The following is a 21,687-nucleotide window of genomic DNA, read 5'->3' as shown; positions in this document are numbered from 1 at the left end:
CTGGAGATTTACCTATGACCTTGCTCATGCTAGGCAAGTGCTCTACTACCAAGCTACAGCACCAGCCCTAGCCTTTTTAATTTTATCCATTCTGGTAGGTGTGTGGTAGTTTAAATTTGCCTTTTCTGCGAGGCATGGTGGCATACTCCTGTAATCCCAGTGATTCAGGAAGCTGAGGCAGGAGGATCACAAATTTGAGGCCAGCCTCAGCAATTTAGTAAGATACTGTGTCAGATTAAAAAATGAAAAAGGCTTGGGATACATTTTCTCAGGTGATATTTTTATATGCATATTGGCAGTCTGGTTATCCTCTCTTTATATGGTGCTAAACACCTTCTATACTATTGAGTCACACCCACAGCCCAGGTATCCTCTTTTTGTGACATACCTTTTACAGTCAGTAGTAGCTCATCTCCATAGATGACCCCAAATGAATCATGCCTCCTAGTACTCCTGCCCTTTATATCCTCCCCCTCCAATTGAATCTAAACTGAGTTGTGAGTTGCTTTACCAAAAAGAATGCTTCAGAAGTGACTCTGTGCTACTACCAGGCCTGAGCCTTAGGAAGACATGAATTCCAGCTGCTCTGCCAGACAGACTGTGTGGAGTGAAGGGACTTTGAGATTACATGGAGAAGGCAAATTGCCAGAGGTTTTTAGCCCCAGCATCCTTAAAATCAGAGAATATTTCCTAGTTTTAGGCAGAGAAAAAGGTGTAAACACAAAAGAATGGTTAGAGAAAGCCAAATGCAATGGTGCACACCTGTAATCCCAGCAGCTCAGAGGCTGAGGCAGGAGGATCGCCAGTTCAAAGTCAGTCTCAGCAATTTAGTGAGGCCTGAGCAACCAGAGAGATCTTGACTCAAAATAAAACATAAAAAGGACTGGTGATGTCATTCAGTGGTTAAGCATCCCTGGGTTCAATCCCTGGTACCAAAAGAAGAAGAAGAAAAAGGAGGAAGAGGAGGAGGAAGAGGAGAAAAAACAGAATCAGAAGGGTGAGGGAGAAACAACGCTTGCTTATGGCTCAGAAGATGGAGAAATGGGACCAGGAGCCAATGAATAAGATCAACTTCAGAAGCTGGAAATGGCAAAAATGTATTCTGTACCCTAGGGCCTCCAGGAAGGAATACAACCCTGTCAACACCTTGATTTTAGCCCAGTGAGACCCTTATCAGACTTTTTTTTAATGTTAAATCTTTTTTTTAAGTTGTGAATGAACCTTTATATATATATATATATATATATATATATATATATATATATGGTGCTGAGAATAGAACCCAGTGCCTCACACATGCTAGGCAAGTGCTCTACCACTGAGCTACAACCCCAGCCCCTGTGTCAGACTTTTAATTCTCAAAATTGTGAGATAATAAATTTGCATTATTTTAAGCCACTAGGTAATTTGTTATATCAGCATCAGAAAACACATACACTAGCTAATCTATAATGTCCCCTGCAGCTAATCAGAGCAACAGAGAACTGATATGTATTAATTCTTTTACCCAAAGGTGCTTCCCATACAACTATTATATTTACTGTGGCTTGATCATGGTATCATTGGCTGATACTAAGCAGTACTATGAAACTCTGTGTGGCTTTTGCCATAATAATGCCATTGAGGAAGAGTTCGTTTACAACAGTGTACCCTCCATGACAGAGGAGGAATTTATTTGTGGTCTTTGTATATGGAAGAGAGAGACTCCAGTTTGGGTTTCCCTCTTCACACTGGCTCCTAGGAAGCTTAGAGGTGTTAATCTCAAACAATGGCATCTTATTTATTTATTTTTTTTTTTAGAGAGAGAATTTTAATATTTATTTTCTAGTTTTCAGCGGACACAACATCTTTGTTTGTATGTGGTGCTGAGGATCGAACCCGGGCCGCAGGCATGCCAGGCGAGCGCGCTACCGCTTGAGCCACATCCCCAGCCCAAACAATGGCATCTTAGGTGGTAGAACTATCAGAATCACCAAGGCAGGTTTTGCAAACTACACTTGCAAACCCCAGATATTCCAATTTATTTCCCCAGAGGGAAGCATTCTCCTTCTTCCAACAAGATCCATTGCTTTGTGTTTTTGTTTTTGTTGTTGTTGTTGGTTGGTTTGTGTTTTGCAGTGCTGGGGATTGAACCCAGGGATACTCTGCCACTGAGCTCATCCCCAGCCCTTTATATTTTTTTTATTTTGAAACAGGGTCTCCCTAAGTTGCTGAGGCTGCCAAGCAGTTTGTAGGTAGGACTATCATAGCATGTGTGTTTTACATCAAGCACACCCACTCTTCTTTCCTACCTTGGTTTGCCCATTACCTCTTTTTATGAATGACTTCTATGTCCTTGGGGGGGCAGACACCTACAGAAGCAGTATTATGGTTTATATAGGAGTTGTCCCCCAAAAGCTAACATGTGAGACAATACAACGAAGTTCACAAATGAAACAATTAGATGAGCATTATAACCCAATTTGTGGATTAATCCCCTGCTAGAGTTTAATTGGATGGTAACTAAAGGCAGGTAGAGTGTGGCTGGAGGATATAGGTCACTGGGGGAGTGCCTTTGGGGGTTATATATTGTCTCTGGTGAATGGAACTCTTCTCTGCTTCCTAGTGCCATGCTCTGAGCTTCTTTATTCTGCCATGCCCTCATGATGTGCTACCTCACTTCAGGCCCAGAGCAATGGAATAGGTCACATATGGATGGAGACATCTGAAACAGTGAGTTTCAAATGAACTTTTCCTCCTTTACACTGTTCTTACCAGGTTTTTTGGTCACAGCAATGAAAGAGTTGACTAACACAAGCAGCAAGTTGACTGAGTACCTAAGGAGACTTATAAACCCCTGAATAGTGTTAACAAGTCTGAAACTGTTAACACCATTTGCTGTAGACCATTCTAGGATACCAAGATTAGCAACTGAGACAGGCATGCAAGGCAGGCACTCTACCAACTGAGCTAAAACCCCTGCACACCTGTAATCCCAGTGACTCAGAATGCTGAGGAAGAAGGATCATGAGTTCAAATAGAGACTTAGCAAATTAGCAAGGCCCTAAGCAACTCAGCAAAACTCCGTCTCTAAAATATAAAAAAGGGCTGGGGATGTGGTGTGGTGGTTAAGCGCCCCTGGGTTCAATCCCCACAGCTGCTGAAGCTGTGGCAGGAGAATCACTTGAGCCCACAAATCTGATAGTTTGAGCAACAGAGTGAAACCTCAACTCAACAGCAATTGAATCCAGTCAATTGCTGTCTTTATTTCCTCCTTCCTTTCTCACTTCCCATTTTCCTCACTGTGGCTGCTGCTCTGGGATTGCACCTCTCAATAAAGTTCAAACATGCAGGGTTTAGGATTTAGCTCAGTTGGTAGAGTGCCTGCCTTGCAAGCACAAGGGCACAGGCTCAATCCCTGAGACCACAGGAAAAAAAAAAAGTTCAAGGGCTAGGGTTGTGGCTCAGTGGTAGTGCACTCACCTAGCACATGTGAGGCCCTGGGTTTGATTCTCAGCACCACATAAAAATAAGTAAACAAAATAAAGGTATTGTATCCAACTACAACTAAAAAATAAATATTAAAAAAAAAAAGTTCAAGCATGCAGGCTCTGTCTAGGCCTGTTTTCTAGGCAAATTAGACTAGTAGAGTAATATTATTATTAGTTTATATTATTGGTGAAAAATAGATATTCATATTGTGTGGGTATTTCTCATTGACCCATCATTTCCACTCTCTAACCTCTTCCATCTTGATTTATTCCTTGCAGAGAACATGGACCAGATCATGAGCTTTACTGTGATTTGAACATACCCCCTAAAGTTCATGTGTGGAAAACTTAATCCCCAATGGAATAGTGTTAAGAGGTGGGACCTAGGCCAGTGTGGTGGTGCACACCTGTAGTCCTGGCTACTGAGGCTGAGGCAGGAGAATCACTTGAGCCCACAAATCTGATAGTCTGAGCATCAGAGCAAAACCTCAACTCAATGGCAATAAGGCAGAAGAGGTGGGACCTTTGAGAAGTGATTAGGCCATGAGGGTGGCACCCTCATGAATGGATTAATGCTGCTTATAAAAGAACTTGAGGCCTACAGTTTAATATTCTCTCTCTCTCTCTCTCTCTCTCTCTCTCTCTCTCTCTCTCTCTCTCTCTCTCCTCTATCTCTATGTCTTTTTGCCTTCCACTGTGGAGTAACACAGCAAGAAGGCCTTTGCCAGATGCTGGCACCTTGGTATTGGGCTTCTAAGCTTCCAGAACTGTGAAGAATAAATTTCTTTATAGATTACCCAATCTGCAGTACTTTGTTATTCTAAGATAGGCTCCCCAGCACTCTGGCTTCTGGTAGGTATCAGACAATGAGAGGAGCTGGTAGGTGATCAGAGGATGGGAAAGAGTGAGATGGAAATTTTTCTTTCCAAGCTCCATCCCTGCTGGGTCAGACTGAGAAAAGCTGCATTTCTCTACTGAAGGCCACAGCTCCTACTGGCAGGCTGTCCCCTAAAGCTGCAATTCTAAGTGCCAGAAACTGCTCCCTCTCTCCACCCCTTTGGGCCACCAGGTATCAAGGGCTCTTCATTACTACTAGTCCCAGGTGCTGCACCATCCTTTGATGGTTTCCCTTAATCCTGCGGATTCCTCTGTAAATAGTTCCTTCACTAAACTCTCCTAAATTCCTCTTTGAGGAGTCATGTTTCTCAAATGGGCTTTTAATGATATACAGTACAGAGAAGTTGAGTGACTTTCCTAAGGTCACACAAAGGGTACGTGACAGATCACCTGAGAGTCCCCACGCTAACACAGAGAAAGGTAGAGTCTTTTTCGGCCTTGCCAGCCTGCCCAGCCCCCTCTTGGAACCCTGATGCCTTGCCTGACCTGCTGAAATCTGTGATCCTTTTGTTGGGATAGGATTGAATTCCCCTGAGCTCTTGTCTCAGACCTGGCCAGCAACACCAGTAACCAGAGCTGTGTGAGAAGAAAAGGCCAAACCATTGGGGCAGCCACACCCCAAAGAGAGGTGAGGTCTCGGGTGAGTAATGCCAATGAGGGGCCTCTTCCCCTGTCCCAAGGGTCACTGCTCACCCAAGCCCTGCTTCACCAAGGACCTAGTACACAGACTCCCAACTCCCGGCTGTCCTCTTCTTTGACCTCTGCCTATAGTTTTCTCCAATTCTCCCTCCCCCCCAACAAGTGTCCTGGAGCTAGGGCTCCTTCCCCCACCCCCAACCTAGGACTTCAGAGATGTGAGATACTCTCAGAGGTCTGGGTGGGGACTTTAGGCTCCCCATTTCCTTCTTCCAGCCCCAGATCCTCTCAGATTCCCAGAGATGGGCTCCAGCCAGGGAGGGTGGGACTGCTCTTGGGACTATTAGGAGTCACAGGATGCCAAGGCAGTGACAGAGCTGTGGCAGGAAGCAGATCTTCACCCATCTCTGTACCTCCAGCTGACTCTAGTGTGCCATGCCCCAGCACCTGTTTCTCCCACTTGTGATCTTCGGTAACCTCAGGAGATAGGGGACAGTGGCAAGGGGGGCAGGATGCTAGCACCTGGCAGACTGTGAAGCAGGATTCCCAGGTTCTGTTTAGAGAGTGAGAGGTCAGAAGGGGAGGGGATGCCATGTCAGAGGAGAAAGGAGGAGGGGATGTCAGAAGAGGGAAGGGAGATATCAGAAGGGAGACGAACAGTGTATCACAGGAGGGAGAAAGGAGGCCCAGATGCCAAAGTCAAAGAGCAGCTGTGAAACGGAGGAGGGAGTCAGGGAGGACACCTACTAAGTGCAGCTCTCCAGCCTCTTCTTGCCTCCTGTCTTCCCAGCCATCAATCCCATCCCAAGAGCCTTCCAGGACTCAGGTAAGGCAGCTGAACTGGGGGAAAGTCATGTGCAGAAGCAGGAAAGTTAGGCTGGGTAGCGTAGGTGTTGGCAGTGGGACTGAAAGGACAGGGAATTGGGAAGGTAGGAGTTGGGTGGAGAGGAGGAAGAAGATCGGGCCTGGGCAGTGTCAGGTGCTGGAAGTCACCAATTATCTACCTCTTTTTACCCTCTGGTTTCCAGCTCTCAGTCCTACAGAAGAACCTGAATATCTGGGTAAAGAAAAGGAAGCCTGGGTGTCCTCTGATCTAAAAAGACCTTATGGCTGGCTTGACCCAGCATTTCCACTCTGAGGGAGGTGGAAGTGCCGGGAAATTCAGAAGTACCTAGGTTCTCCAGGTTCTTGGTTCAGATGGGCAAACAGAAGCTGGGTGGAGTACTGGGCTCTGTCCTGAGTTACCTGGGCCTCTGCAGTAGGGGATCATTAGGTGGGTTTTGACCTCCCAGGGTTCCCTATTGCAGACTGTGGGCACCCTGAGCCCTCTGCCCGCATCATGGGGGGCTCAGACACTCAGCCAGGAACCTGGCCTTGGCAAGTAAGCCTGCATCAAGGCAGGGGCCACATCTGCGGAGGCTCCCTCATCGCCCCCTCTTGGGTTCTCTCTGCTGCTCACTGTTTCGTGATGTGAGTATTGCCCACTCAGTCCCTGTCCTTCAAAGGCCAACCCCACCCCACAGCTTTATCCCTCACCCTGTTCCCCCTTATTACGGCTAATTTATAGCGGAGCTGCTCCAGCTTCCTCTCTCTGTCCCCCAAACTAGGTGCTCTGCGAGGTTATGGGTAAGGGAGATGCTGGGTAAGGGAGGCCATTGTCACCAGACTCATTCCACCACTCCGCTAAATATCACTGAGACTGAATCTCACTTTTACAAAATCCCCAGTCACCACTTCTAAATCAGTCTCACCCCTCCTCTTTTAGAAGTCTGTCTCAACCTCTCAGCCCCAAATCTGAATCTGACTCCGTCCCACCCGGGTACCCACTGACCTCACCACCTCCTCCAGCTCTGAACCCTCATCCACAAGCGGGTCAACCCCTTTCATAGGGTTAACCTAATCCAGGCCCCCCCCACCACCCCCTCATGGCCTCTACACAGGAACGGGACCTTGGAGCCCGCGTCCGAGTGGTCGGTGCTGCTGGGCGTGCACTCCCAGGACGGGCCCCTGGAAGGTACACATGTCCGCTCCGTGGCCGCTATCCTGGTGCCTGACAACTACAGCAAAGTGGAACTTGGCTCCGATTTGGCCCTGCTGCGCCTGGCTTCGCCCGCCAAGCTGGGCCCCACCGTGCAACCCATCTGCCTGCCGCGAGCCTCGCACCGCTTTGTTCACGGCACCGCCTGCTGGGCCACCGGCTGGGGGGACGTGCAGGAGGCAGGTGAGTGGGGCGGGGCCGGGCGGGAGACGTCGACGTCGGAGGGTCTGAGCCTACCTTAAGATCATCAGAGGAACCGCGGGGGCGTGTCTTAAAAGTTGGCTCTCGCAAGTGGGCGGGTCCCGAGGGCGGGACTCCAGAGAGCCCTCCCGAAACGCCCCAAGGGGCTGCGTTTCTGCTAGACAGCTGGAAAATTTGCATCTCTCTCCATCTAGCCTCTTCCCGGGTAATTCTCAAACTAAGACTACTGAATCGCCTACACACCCCGTTCCCGCCTCACCTTCCTTCCAGGTTTTCCTTTTCTGGATTTAGGTCCAACTAAGGTTCCCGCTCTGACTCTGCTAGTTCAGACAAAGCATTTCTCCCAGTACATTTTCTCTCCTGTAAAAAAAGGAAAACAGTAGTGTTCACTTCATGGGGTAATTGTGTGGATTAAACGGGAAAATGCGCGAAAAGCTGCATTGCTAGAATTAATTCATTTTAGATATTTTTGCATTACATAATCCGCGTTAAAGCACCAAAGCATAACACCTGGCATATAGTAGGCGCGCAGCAAATGTTTTTGTTCTCTTTTCCTCCCATCCTTCTTCCCCCCCCCACTCATCTTCCAACTTCTCACCGCCTGTCTTCCTCCTCCCACCTTCATTCATTCAATCATTCTGTTGATTAGGATACTCCTATGTACCAGGCATTGTTTTAGGCATTAAAGATATACCAGTGAAACTGGGTGCTGTGGCACACACCTGTAATTCCAGAGACTCACTGAGGCAAGAGGTTCTCAAGTTCGAGGCCAGCCTCAGCAATTTAGAAAGACCCTAAGCAACTTAGCAAGGCCCTGTCTCAAAATTAAATAAATAAATAAAAGGACTGAGAGGATGCAGCTCAGTGGTAAAGCACCCCTGGGTTCAACCCCCAGTACAAATGTGTGTGTGTGTGTGCCAGTAAACACACACACACACACACACACGCACACACAAAATTCTGCTTTCTCAGCTTGCATTCTAGTAAGTAGACAAAAAAGTAAATCCAGTAAACAAGCAAACACTGTGATAGAAGGTGTGAGGGAACACACTACTTTTCCATTCTCTGTCATCTCCATCACCCATTGTTAGCTTTCCATGCTAGAAAGCCCCCAATATCTGCTATGATCAAACTGTGCCAGTTCTGGAGTCTTTGGGAGGGTGCTGCAGGAGGAGATGCTATAATCTCTATTTGCATGGGCCCCATTAGGGCAGGAGGTGACAAGGAAGTCCTCATGAGCACCTAGACATGCATGGACATGACCAAGCTACCAGACAGTGGGGCCCCAGAGCAGGGGCTTTCTAGGAAGGTTTTATGAAGAGAGCATGTATTTCAGAAAGACAGGGGAAGATGATGGCCATCTTCCCTTGGGACCCTGGAAAGGCCAGGACATCATGCTAGAGTGAAGGGTGCTGAGACAATAAAGGTCTTCAGGTCAGACTGAGGGACAGAGTAGCCCTCCAGCTCCAGAGATCCCTAGGACAACCCCCAAATCTCAGACATCACCTGACTTCTCAGAACTCGGGTGGGTAGGGAATGAGTTCTGTCCATGCCTTTCCCTGTCCTTTTCTGTATCCCAAAACTTTGTTTCCATCAAAAGCAGGATAGCTGAGGGTCCATGTCTAGACCACAGGATCCATCTATTATTCTTGGTAGGATCAGGGCTAAGCTGAGAAACATTCCTCTGGTTGTAACAAGTGCTGAGTGGATTAGGGAACAGATCAGTCAGGAGACTAGGTCAATCATCCAGGTCCAAGATTATGCTGCCTGAACTAGGGTAGTTGCTGTAAGAATGCTGAGAAGTCACAAATGACTTGGGAATTGACTGAGAAAAGACAGCTTGAGAAAGGGATTAGAGATGACAGCCAGATTCCATGCTTTACAACTCAATATAGGACCACATGTGGTCTATATGACATCTTTGTTCAAAAGATGCACTTTCTGGACCAATAAAACTCCATGTCAGGGCTCAGAGCTTAATGATTTTAGCCCCTACATGTATACTTTGTTGGCTGGGACCTTTGTTCAGTGTACAACCTGCACATGACAATTCTCACTGGATGCTTGCTGAGGCTATGCCTGAGATGAGAACATGGGAAGAGAAGCATGAGAAGATGTGGTGAATGTGGTAGGCCAGGGTGCCATGGGGATCTTGATGACCAGGAGGTAGCTGGAGGAGACAAAACAGCCCTGGGGAACTGGGTGCTCTATACCTACCTCACAGTATCTGCTCTCTGCTTCTGCCCGCAGACCCTCTGCCTCTCCCCTGGGTGCTACAGGAAGTAGAGCTAAGGCTTCTGGGAGAGGCTGCCTGTCAGTGTCTCTACAGCCAGCCTGGACCCTTCAACCTCACTTTCCAGCTATTGCCAGGGATGCTGTGTGCTGGTTACCCAGAGGGACGGAGGGACACCTGCCAGGTGAGGAAAGGTCCCTGCACCTACCTGGCAGAATCAGATCCCTAACCTGTAGGAAGCAGCTAAGCAATAGACAAATATTTCTCTGAGCCTCTTCTGCAAAAAGCGGGCAAGATTGCCTATGGAATTGGGGTGGAGGTATAGTTCAGTGATAGAGCACATGCCTAGCATGCACAACACTCTGCATTCAATCCCCAGTACTTCCAAAAAAAAAAAATAAGTTTTGCCAGGCACAGTGGTACAGCCAGTAATCCCAGTAGCTCAGGGTTAGGGTTAGGGTTAGGGTTAGTCCCTAAAAAAAAAAAAAAAAAAAATTCCCAGCACTTGGGAGGCTGAGGCAGGAGGAACACAAGTTTTAGGCCCAGCAATTTAGCAAGACTCTAATAATGAAAAATAGAATAGGATGGGGTTGTACCTCAGTGGTATAACACCAAAAATAAAAATCCCAGCACCAAAAACAAACAAATATCCTTAGGCCACAGAGATGCTGACCCTGACCTGGGTTACAGAGATACATTAGGGGCAATGCTTCAGCATCCAATGACCCCAGTGTCTGCTCATTGTAATTCTTCATCCTTTTTGCTTTCCATCTGTCCCATTTTACTGAATAGACAGATTGCCTGTTTCTAACAGCATCTTCCTCCTTAATGCTGGTATTTTTTATTTACTTTTTTAACAACTGGGTGGGGGCTCAGTGGCAGAGTGAATGCTTAGCATTTGTTAGGCCCTGAGTTCTAGTCCCAGCACCACAAAGAAACAAAAAGCAAAGACAAAATTGAGTGAACTTAGAAATCAAAGATAAGGGTTTATTTGGATTATTTGTTGGACAAGAATCATTAGACTCTGAATGAGATCTTCAGGGTTCTCTTGTGTGGGTTTTTTTGGGGGGATGGGTGGGGGTACCGGGGACTGAACTCAGGAACACTTGACCACTGAGCCACGTCCCCAGTCCTATTTTGTATTTTATTTAGAGACAGGGTCTCGCTGAGTTGTTTAATGCCTCACTTTTGCTGAAGCTGGCTTTGAACTCAAGATCCTCCTGCCAGCCTGCTGCGGCCGCTGGAATTACAGGCTTGCACCACTGCCCCTGTGCTTGTGTGGTCCTTAATGGGTTAATTTGGTGCTCTGGGCTGTGGCTGCTCAGTCTTGGTTTTACAAGGCTTTCTTTTCTTTAGAGGTGTAGGGAATACAGAGAACAAGGGACAGCCACTGGAGATTTCTAGAAGGGGCTGAGTAAGGCCAATAAAAGGTGGAGAACCTTTGCCACCCGCCAGAATAAGCCAATGCATCCTTGGGCTGGTCCCCCAACACAAATCACCTATTATTAGGGTGACTCTGGGGGACCCTTGGTCTGTGAAGAAGGTGGCCGCTGGTTCCAGGCAGGAATCACTAGCTTTGGCTTTGGCTGTGGAAGGAGGAACCGCCCTGGAGTCTTCACTGCTGTGGCTCCCTATGAGACATGGATCCGGGAACAGGTGATGGGTTTGGAGCCTGGGCCTGCCTTTCCCAACCAGCCCCAGGAATCCCAGACAGGCCCCTGGGAATCCAGGGAGGAGAACTGCACCATTGCCCTGCCAGGTGAGGGGGCAGGAGCCCTGGATGGGAGTTGGAGACTGGGGAGATTTGAGTTGGGGTGAAGTCTGCTGGTGTTAAGTAGGACTCTGAAGCCTCCCTAACCTTGCTTGGTCTCTCACTCCTCAGAGTGCGGCAAGGCTCGGCGACCAGGGGTCTGGCCCTGGGAGGCCCAAGTTATAGTGCCAGGATCCAGAACCTGCCATGGAACGCTAGTATCAGAAAGCTGGGTCTTGGCACCTGCCAGCTGCTTTCTGGAGTGAGTGAGAATCCACAGCATAGGGAGATTCTTGCCTCTCCATCCATCCACATGATACTCCATCTAGTTGGTTCAGCCCTTTGTGCCGGGTGTGGAGGGTGGGGGGTGGGGCTGCATTCTGGAGCGCGGGATCAGATTCCAAGGTGTAGGATTCAGCTCATAAAGAGGAGTCCTAATCTAGCTGGGAGGGGAAAAGGGTAGTGTACGTCCGATCCAGCATGCGGGAGTCTGAGAACACGTTTCGAACTGGGGTGGGGCTATGGTTCCTGTTTGGAAGAGGGATTCTAGCCTGGAGATAAAAATCAAAGTCTGGGGTGCGCGGTTTCCAGCCGTATGTGCGGTATATGCGCACGTCCCCAGCGTCTCCATCCCGCAGCTCGATCACTTCTGATAACCCACCCCGCGACCTCGACTCCTGGCGGGTACTGCTGCCCTCACGTCCGCGCTCGGAGCGGGTGTCGCGCTTCGTACCGCACGAGAACGCTACGTGGGACGACGCCTCAGACCTGGCGCTGCTGCAGCTGGACGCGCCCGTGAACCTGAGCTCAGGCCCGCGCGCCGTGTGCTTACCCTACCCGGAACACTACTTCCTGCCTGGGAGCCGCTGCCGCCTGGCTCGCTGGGGCCGCGGGGGTGCGCAGGAGTCTGGCGCTGGTTGGGGCGGGGCAGAGCGGGGACAGACTCGGCCACAGCACGAGATCCCTGCTTTTTCCCCTCCCAGAACCGGCGCTTGGCCCCGGCGCTCAGCTTGAGGCCGACTTGTTAGGTGGCTGGTGGTGTCACTGTCTGTATGGACACAAGGGGGCGTCAGTGCCGCTGCCGGGACAGTCACCTCACCAACTCTGCCCCTCCTACCAGGAGGAGGAGGAGCCGGGCCGCTGCTGGGTGAGCGACAAGGGCGAAGTCTGTGGCCCCTGGGAGAGACTGAGAGATCTGAGGGCGGGGCGTGAGGCACAGGAAACCTGGCTAAGAGCGGGAATGGGATCCAAATGGGGGCGGGGATATCGAATTGGGGGCGGAGCCGGATCCTGGATGGTAGGGAGGGTGTTGGGGCGGACTCTGAGCAGGTGTTGGGGTTTCTGTCTACCCCAAAGTTTAAGGAGAATCCTAAAGTGAGGGCTGAATTCTTACACAAATTAGTATTGGAATCTAGTTTGGAAGAGGTGGGACTTGTTATGTTTCCGTATGGAGAATCTGGGGTTCCGGAAAGCCCCTGGAATGCTGATGTTCTCTACAGGATAAAAACATGTATGCTATTAACACACCTTACTCTTGCTGCAGAATGACTCTCATTGGAGCCTTATGTGTCGGGAGGAGGGGACCTGGTTCCTGGCTGGAATTGGAGACTTCTCCAGTACCTGTCTCCGTCCCCGAGCCTTCTCCCCACTGCAGACCCATAGCCCATGGATCAGCCATGTAACTCGGGGAGCCTACCTGGAGGAACAGCTAGCCTGGGACTGGGGCCCTGATGGGGAGGAGACTGAGACCCAGACCTGTCCCCCACACACAGAGCATGGTGGTGAGCAGGGGACCCTTGGAGCTTTGGAGTTCCAGGAGGTGCTTATATCTATGAGAGAGGCTTCAGAGATCACCTGTGGAACTCATACTTAGGTGGCCACTTCTTCTCCCTAGCCTGTGGCCTGCGACCTGAGGCAGCTCAGAAGGGAATGCTATGGCCCTGGCTGGCAGAGGTGCATGTGGCTGGGAATCGAGTCTGCACTGGGATCCTCGTGGCCCCAGGCTGGGTCCTGGCAGCCACTCACTGTGTCCTTAGGTAGGTCTCTCTCATCTCTAGGTAAGAGGCTGGAGGGAAAAAATGGGAGATGATCCAAAGGATTCTTACAATAGCGGGATGTTTTCCTTTTAGGGCTCTTACAGCACAGGGAAACTACTTTGAGAGACTTTTATTGTCAGTTTGGTGGGTTTGGATTTTTTGTGTGAGATGGTTTAAGATAGAAGAGAGATTTGGAAAGAGGGATAATGAAGGAGTTAGTGACATAACCATTCTTCCCTTACCCCTGGGCTGGAAAGGACTTTACCAGCAATGAGAGGAACCAGAAGGTGACACTAGTCCTTCTTCCAACAGGCTAGGCTCTACAACAGTGCCCCACATTGAAGTGTATCTGGGCAGGGCAGGGGCCAGTCCCCTCCCACACGGCCGCCAGGTATCCCGGTTGGTCATCAGCATTCGCCTGCCCCGGCACCTGGGACTTGGGCCCCCTCTGGCCCTCCTGGAGCTGAGCTCCCGGGTAGAGCCTTCCCCTTCAGCGCTGCCCATCTGCCTTCACCCAGGGGGTGTCCCTCCAGGGGCCAGCTGCTGGGTGCTGGGCTGGAAGGATCCCCAGGACCGAGGTGAGAGCCCTGGATCATGGGAATGAGGAGTGACTGGAGGCCAGAACCCTGGAACAACCCTCTTTCTTCTCTCCAGTCCCTATAGCTACTGCTGTCTCCATATTGACACCACGGCTCTGTCACTGCCTCTATCAGGGCATTCTGCCCCCTGGGACTTTCTGTGTCCTATATGCAGAAGGGCAAGAAGACAGGTGTGAGGTACAGGGACCTAGGCATCCTGGTCAGGGGAAGGAGTATTGGGATGCTGGAACCTGGAGAGACCAGGATTAGAATTCTTGGGTGTTGGACCCCAAATGGGAAGAAGCAGTACTTCCTAGCTGGACCTTGGAAAGATCAGAGGCCAGGATTCCCAAGGGTAGAGACCAATAGTGCTTTGTGGCTGGACCCAAGGGAAGGTACAGTGGACCAGGAGGAAGGATAACAGATCCATTTGTTCTTGGCTTCAACTCTGCAGGTGACCTCAGCACCTCCCCTCCTATGCCAGACTGAGGGAGGCTCTTGGGTTCTCATGGGCATGGCTGTCCGAGGGAGTCAGGAGCTGTTTGCAGCCATTGGCCCTGAAGAAGCCTGGATCTCCCAAACAGTGGCGGAGGCCCATTTCCTACCCTCTAGTGGCTCCCCATATTGGCCCACTACAGGCAGTGACCTCTGTCCCCCAGACATGGCAGGGGCCTCAAGCTCCCCTAAGGCTGCTGCTTTGATCCTGCTGTTACTGACTCCCCTGATCCAGGATTGAGAGGACCTTGCTTCATGAGCCACTTCCCCTTCTCTTCCCACCACTCAGCATGCCTGGAATGTAGTCTAACCTGCTAACTCTCTCCCAGGCCTGGAGAGGGCCTATCTATCTAGACTGCAGCAGCTTTGGATAATTGGGCCTCAGTGCTATTTTGGGCCCAGGAATCCTTGGGGGTGGCAGAGGAGCAGACAATAAAGGTGTAAACACAGACATGTGGCCTGTGACATCACTAAGGGCAGGCTGAGGGGCTGAGAGCAACTGGGCTAAGAGGGAAACACAGGAATAGGGCTCCTCCCTCTACGGGCATCAGTTGAGTCAGGTCTTGGGCGCCCAGGAAATGTGTCCCTGATAACGTGGCAGCTGTTCCCTCATTCCTTCCCCAGGGCGGGGGAGTTTAGGTGGCCAGCTGATTGTGTGTCACCTCCCCAGTAGAATTAGTGTCCCTAGCACCTGTAGCATATTTTGGCCCTAGACAGTGCCCTGAGGCCCCTTAGGGTAGGAGAGCCAGCCCCTAATACATACACTAATGAATGATGCCTCAAAGTGTTCATCTCCAGTCCCCAGCAAACAAACGACCCCAACATACAGACAATCCTTATACAGGGTCCACTACTTGTATATCCATGCTCAGTGCTCCTAGGATTTGGGCCCCTTTTATGTAAATTCTACTACCTCATCCCTGACTAATGTACATCCCTGAATTAATTCAGCCATATTCCCTGCTAACCTCCAAGTCATGGTGCAATTGGAGTCTGATATATAAGTCCATGTATGTTCACAGTCAAGTGGGAAACACCCCTGGCTGGGGATCAGGAGAGGGTTATAAAGAAAGTGAGCTATGAGCATAGAAAATGGAAAATAGGGACCTGAGGAGAAGTCAGCTGATGTGGGTGGCAGAGAGGTCACTCCTGGAGCTAGGGCCACAAAAACTCTAGTTGTGTAGGCAGATAATGCAAGAGGGGTTGGCAGAGCGGGCACAGTGGTGCACACCTGTACCTTGGGAGGCTGAGACAAGAGAATCGTGAGTTCAAAGCCAGCCTCAGCAACAGTGAGGTGCTAAGCAACTCAGGGAGACCCTGTCTCTAAACACGATGCAAAATAGGGCTGGGAGAGTGGCTCAATGGTCAAGTACCCCTGAGTTCAATCCTCAGTACCAAAAAAAATAAAAACAAGGTGCTAAGCAACTCAGTGAGACCCTGTCTCTAAATTAAAAAAAAAAAAAAAAAAGGGCTGGGAATGTGGCTCAGTGAGTGTACCTAAGTTTAATCCCCGGTCCCCCCACCCCAAGAAAAACGGGGTTGGCAGGACTCAGAGGAAAGGTGGAAATTCTCACTGGGAGCTTGAGAAGGGCAAAGATTCTTAAAGGACCAGGCTTATTCTTAGCTGCTAGATATAACATAAAATATTCCCCAAGTCCTCCACAGGGAAGGACATTCCCATCTGTTCTTCAAACCCAGTCAGCTACTCACATGCCACCCCCAGAAACACTGAACATGCCCATCCTCTACTTAAAGCTTCCCACAACTCCCAGTGTCTTACCCTCTCCTCCCCAGTTTCGACCTCTTCCCAATCCAGCGCCACACACACACACACACACACACACACACACACATGCTCACCGACTCCAGGAATTCTCTGACCACCAGCCTGGGCATCCAGACTTCTGGAAAGAGGGTTGGGAAGAAGTTGGGTCTGTTTTTCTTTTGGTACTATGGATCGAACCAAGGGATGGATACTTTACCACTGAGCTATATCCCTAGCCCTATTTATTTATTTATTCAGGTACTGGGGATTGAACCCAGGAGTCCTTCACCATTGAACCACACCACTAGTCTAAAAAGGACTATTTTATTTTGAGACAGGGTCTTGCTAAATTGCTGAGACTGGTTTTGAACTTGCAATCCTCCTGCCTCAGCCACTAGGATTTAAAGGTGTGCACCACCACACTCTGCTTTTTATTTTTTGAGATAGGGCCTTGCTAAATTGCTTAGGACCTCTCTAAGTTTCTGAGGCTGGCCTCGAACTTGCAATCCTCCTGTCTCAGCCTCTAGAGTCCACAGGATTATAGGCATGCATCACCACACCCCATGAGGGTCTGCTTTTCCTCAGTCTTGAGTCCAACCTATATTCCAAGTGCTATAGATTCACACTCACAGAGGATGTGCCTGACCCCAACTCCAGTCACACCAGTCTTCTTTCCCTGAACCTCAGCCACCTGCATGCCCCACTTGAGAAATTTTTCCATACTTGTCTTGTTAACAAATTTGCTTAGGGGCTGGGGTTGTGGTAGAGTGCTTGCCTAGCATGCAGGAGGCACTGGGTTCGATCCTCAGCACCACATAAATGTAAAAATAAAGATATGGTGTCCACCTAAAACTAAAACATAAATATTAAAAAAACAAACAAAAACTTTGCTTAACCCCCATAGGTCTCTGTTCTCAAGGCATTTCCAAGAAGGACCTTTCCAGCTACTGGGCACTCAGGCCAGTCCCCATTTTTGTCCATCACATAGTAGGTAGTTAGTAAATACTTGTGGGATGATTGGCAAGGCCAGTCATAGTCACCACCGGCAGGAAGTCTGAGGGTTTAGAGAAAAGGCCTGGAATGGCCCTGGCCCAGGGCAGACCCCAGTGTTCTAGGTTAAAATACCAGGCCTAAGGAATGAGGGAGGCTCCTCCCTCCTTAGGCCTGGGGAGCATAACTGGTCTGAAGGACTGAGAAACCTGGGGATAGTTGGCCAGCCATTGGGATTGCAGGCCTTGCCTCGGGCTGCCCTTGAGCTAGGGAGCCTCACCCTAACCCTCACACAGCCTAGATATCTGAAAAGACTCCAGATCTCGGAGGCAAATACAGCCAGCAGAGCTAAATCAAGAAGGCGGGGCTAAGGGAGGGGCCAGCAGGCAGGTGCCTTGCTCTAAGGAGGCACCTGTCTGAAGCGGTCTCTGCATGACCAGGCTGTGACGGAGACACATCCACCACGGAAATCCCAGGCGTCTCACAACTTTGGCTGCTCCCTATTTCAAAAGCCAGACTTGGACACCTGATCCACCTCCCCAACCTGGATTCTGGGATTCCTTACTTCTGAGCCTGGTTTTAGATCCTGCCAAAACCAGCCCTACTTTTCGTGCCTGGTGTTTTCCCCAGGGGCTGTCATCCTGGGCCATGGGCCAGAGGGCAGGCCCAGGACCTGGGCAACTGGAAGCTATGGCCTTTTTGCTTTTTCTTGGATTATTCCAAACGGGGATGGGTAAGTACACGTGAGTGGGGCATGGGAAGGGATCATGCCTAAGAGGGAGCAAACGTAATCCTTCCTAGGTGCACAGTCCTTATCCTGGGCTTGAGAATCCCAGGCCTCTCTGGAGCTGGCTTCCCTCTCCTTTTGGTATTGGCTCTACTAGGAAAGGGGCCAGTCCTCCAGAGAAGTGGCAGGTGCTAATGGGTCTTGGATCTCTGAGTTTCCTGCTTACCCCTCCCTCTTTCTTTTTTTCTCCAGGAGCTGACCCGACTGAAGGTAAGGCTTTCTGGGAAATAGAAGAGGGGGAAGGAAGGGGACATGGCTTCATATTCCCCAGTGGGTCTGAGGAGGGCCTGACCCTCTACTGGACTGTCTCACCACGGTATCTTAAATCTCCCAATAGCTCTGTGAGTGGGGCATATAGCCTTCACTTTATGGATTAAAAAATCTGAGATGCAGAGAAGCAGTGACTTGTTTAAGGGTATACAGCCAGCGAGTTGTAGAACTCTATTGAAACCCATGTCAGACTCCAAAAGTGGGGCACTCAAGGTCATTTTGAGGGACACAAATCCAGGGTCTTTTGAAGGTACACACACTGGCTTTGAGTCAGACTGGTTTTCAGGCCCAGCTTCATATTTACTGGCCACATTCCTTTACCTCTAAAATGGAGCTATCTCCATATCCAGGGGCGGTAGTGAGCTTTCTAGGTGATAAAGGAAATGCAAGCCCCATCTGGGCCTTCTGGAACACTCCCTAAGTACTAGCTATTGTCATGATTATGAAGGAGCAGAGGAGTCTGGCTGACAGTTTCTCTGCTCCTAGTGACTGTGAAGGGCATCTGGGCCCAACTCCACACTGGGGCCTTAGTTTGGGAAGGGCTGGTCTGTTCCCAGACACTAGCTATTCACATCATGGGATCCCAGTTCTGTTCATTTGTTCAACCATATTCACTGTGTGCTCAGGACTGTGCTGAGTATTGGGGACATAGAAATGTCCCTAAGGGGGGCTGGGATGTGGCTCAAGCGGTAGCGCGCTCGCCTAGCATGCGTGCGGCCCAGGTTCGATCCTCAGTACCACATACAAACAAAGATGTTGTGTCTGCCGATAACTAAAAAATAAAAATATAAAAAAAAAAAAAAGAAATGTCCCTAAGGAATGCCCAGGTTGCCGTGATTGAAAGAATCATAGACACCAGAACAACTGAGCCTGGGCAGGGGCCTAAGAGCTAAGAGCACAGAGGCAATGCCTGACTCAGCTGGCAGGGTCAGCACAGGTGACAGAGAGGCTGCCCTTTGAATGATCTCCACAGCCAAACAGAGCAAGGAGGGGAAAGGCTCTCAACTGTGAATGTCTTCCCAGCCTGGGTAGATGATAGACAGCTCTCAGGGTTTCAGCAAAGATCCAGAAAACAAGTGACTGAAATGTCCAGGATGGCTGGAGCGGATGGTAGTGCCATGGAGGATCTGGAATGTATCTTAAGCCATGAAAAGGTTTTGGAAACCGAGTGACTTGGCCAGATTTGTGCTTTATAAAGAATCTTCAGATTTTTAAGGGGTTGAACAGATAGAAAGCAGGAAGGCTTGAGGAAGGAGATCACCATGAGACTTGAATTGGGTAACAGGTAGTCGATAGCAAGGAATAGAAGTGCCCGTACCTGGGGAGCCACCACGGGGACAAAGTGGTGGCTGACCATGAACTTAACCACTTCCCAAACTCTAAACCAGATCTCCTGGAATGGCAGGGCTAAGGACCTGGCATGGAGGCCCTAGAAGGCCCTGATCTCCCTTTCCCTTTCTCCCTGGCAGTCCCCTGTGGTGTAGTTGTTCAAGCACGCATCACAGGTGGTAGCAGTGCAACTCCTGGTCAGTGGCCCTGGCAGGTCAGCATCTACTATGATGGCGTCCATGTGTGTGGCGGGTCTCTTGTGTCTGAGCAGTGGGTGCTGTCAGCTGCTCACTGCTTCCCCAGGTACTACTTGGATGGGGCGGGGTGGGGAGTAGAAAATGGTCTGGATATCAATGTAAGCAGGTCAATCCAGGTCAGAGGTTAGGGTATTTGGGTATCAATAAAGTCTGAAAGACCAGTCAGAGGTGAAGGGAGGTTTGGAAGTCACAGGACAAATTGGGCTTTAAAAATGCTGTCTGGCACCAGAATCTGGGTTAGGATCCCATTAAGACAACAGTGATCAGGGTCCCAAGCCTTTGTTCCTCTGCATGCAGGGAACACGATCACACTGATTATGAGATAAAGCTGGGGGCCCACCAGCTAGACTCCTACAGCTCTGATACGGTGGTCTGCAGAGTGGCAAAGATCATCACCTACCCCACCTACCAACAGGAGGGCTCAGAGGGCGACATTGCACTGCTCCGCCTCAATCAACCCATCACATTCTCCCGCAATATCCGGCCCATCTGCCTCCCTGCAGCCAATGCTTCCTTCCCTAATGGCCTCCATTGTACAGTCACTGGATGGGGCCATGTGGCTCCCTCAGGTAAGGTGGGGGCACTATATGCCTAGAGGTATGGAGGGGAGCCTGACTCAGGGTAGGAGCCCCTAGGTAAACATCTTTTGCCTCACAGTGAGTCTCCAGGTCCCCAGGCCACTGCAGCAACTTGAAGTGCCACTGATCAGTCGTGAGACATGTAATTGCCTATACAACATTGATGCCAAGCCTGAAGAGCCTCACTTTATCCAGCAGGACATGCTGTGTGCTGGTTATGTGAATGGGGGCAAGGATGCCTGCCAAGTAAGTGCAGGGATCCCAGAAGAAGAGACGAGACAAATGCCTCTTGGGAGGTGAAGTTTGGATGGGCTGGCATGGATGACTGGAGGCCTAGAGTCTGGTCCTGACAACTGTTGTATGTTTTTCTCCTCAGGGTGATTCTGGAGGCCCACTCTCCTGCCCTGTGGAGGGCCTCTGGTACCTAGCCGGCATTGTGAGCTGGGGTGATGCCTGTGGAGCCCCCAACAGGCCTGGTGTGTATACTCTGACTTCTAGCTATGCCTCCTGGATCCACTCCACAGTGCCAGAACTCCAGCCTCATGTGGTACCCCAAATCCAAGAGTCCCAGCCGGATGGCAACCTCTGCAACCAAAGTCTAGCCTTCAATTCTGCCCCAGCACAGAGTTTGCTAGGGCCTATTCGCCTGCTGCCGCTGGGCTTGATCCTGGGCCTCTTCTGCTCTTGGCATGAGCTCTAAGTTACCCACTCTGGAAGCTGACCCTGCTTGCAGGACTGACACAGTACACCAAGAACATATGCCTGTTCCCAGGAGAGAACCTGGCCCCTTGTGACCTTTGGGCCTGGAGTCTGGCTTGGCCACACCTTCCTCCCAAGACTGTGTGAGACCAGGGTTCCATCCTGATCTTTGAACCCATTCTTCTAGATTTGCTCTTTGGGACTAAAACCCATGATCAAAGGTTTTACATTCTGTAGTTCTGGCCAAAACCTTTGGCTGCCTCCACCAGCTATCCACAGCTTATTGGTTGTGCTCCTACGGAGCTCCCAAGAACCTTTAGCTATGAAAATGAGCCCTGACTCCCACCTGTTTTGGGAAGACTGGGAGCTACCCAGCTGACTCCCACTGAAGTTCAGGCTTTAGTGCTCCACCTTCCCTGCCTGATTAGCCCATTGCTTTGCCATCTTCCTGTCTTCTGGCATGCTTGCCTTTGAGACAGGAAAGGCCCCAATCTTGCCCCATTGGCTGCCAAGCTGCCCTTGAGCTCTGAATCCTGGACTCCGGAGGACTGAGCCCCCACCGGAACTGGCTGGGGCTTTGGGATCAGGGATGGGGGATAAAAGGAGCAAGAAGGAGTAAAATGTTTTGAGCACAACTGGCTGTGAATGAAGTGAAATAAGGAATGTCAACTCTTGGCC

At 50.1% G+C, this 21,687-nt stretch overlaps 2 protein-coding genes across 2 annotated transcripts; both read left to right on the top strand.

Annotated features, from left to right (window-relative positions):
• The first annotated feature begins 5,438 nt into the window (after nucleotides 1-5,438).
• Nucleotides 5,439-14,783, top strand: Prss36 (serine protease 36). Its single transcript, XM_058582690.1, has 14 exons — nucleotides 5,439-5,475; nucleotides 5,794-5,829; nucleotides 6,296-6,473; nucleotides 6,944-7,224; nucleotides 9,493-9,659; nucleotides 10,985-11,234; nucleotides 11,358-11,487; nucleotides 11,864-12,120; nucleotides 12,209-12,372; nucleotides 12,769-13,006; nucleotides 13,120-13,261; nucleotides 13,574-13,839; nucleotides 13,916-14,037; nucleotides 14,294-14,783. Exons 1-14 carry the CDS (start codon nucleotides 5,439-5,441, stop codon nucleotides 14,573-14,575), a joined length of 2,550 nt encoding a protein of 849 aa, XP_058438673.1. The 3' UTR covers nucleotides 14,576-14,783.
• A 2,634-nt stretch (nucleotides 14,784-17,417) lies between these two features.
• Nucleotides 17,418-21,678, top strand: Prss8 (serine protease 8). Its single transcript, XM_046454364.2, has 6 exons — nucleotides 17,418-17,822; nucleotides 18,069-18,086; nucleotides 19,616-19,778; nucleotides 20,030-20,301; nucleotides 20,390-20,556; nucleotides 20,687-21,678. The coding sequence occupies exons 1-6, from the start codon at nucleotides 17,738-17,740 to the stop codon at nucleotides 21,008-21,010; spliced, it is 1,029 nt and encodes a 342-aa protein (XP_046310320.1). The 5' UTR covers nucleotides 17,418-17,737; the 3' UTR covers nucleotides 21,011-21,678.
• The last annotated feature ends 9 nt before the right edge of the window (nucleotides 21,679-21,687 follow it).

The sequence above is a fragment of the Marmota monax genome, unplaced genomic scaffold, assembly GCF_021218885.2.
Source record: "Marmota monax isolate L192 unplaced genomic scaffold, Marmota_monax_Labrador192_F-V1.1 WCK01_AAM20220418_F8-fsc00086, whole genome shotgun sequence".
Lineage (NCBI taxonomy): Eukaryota > Metazoa > Chordata > Mammalia > Rodentia > Sciuridae > Marmota > Marmota monax.
Note: the sequence above shows the minus strand (reverse complement) of the source record. Positions and strands in the feature narration are given on the sequence as shown.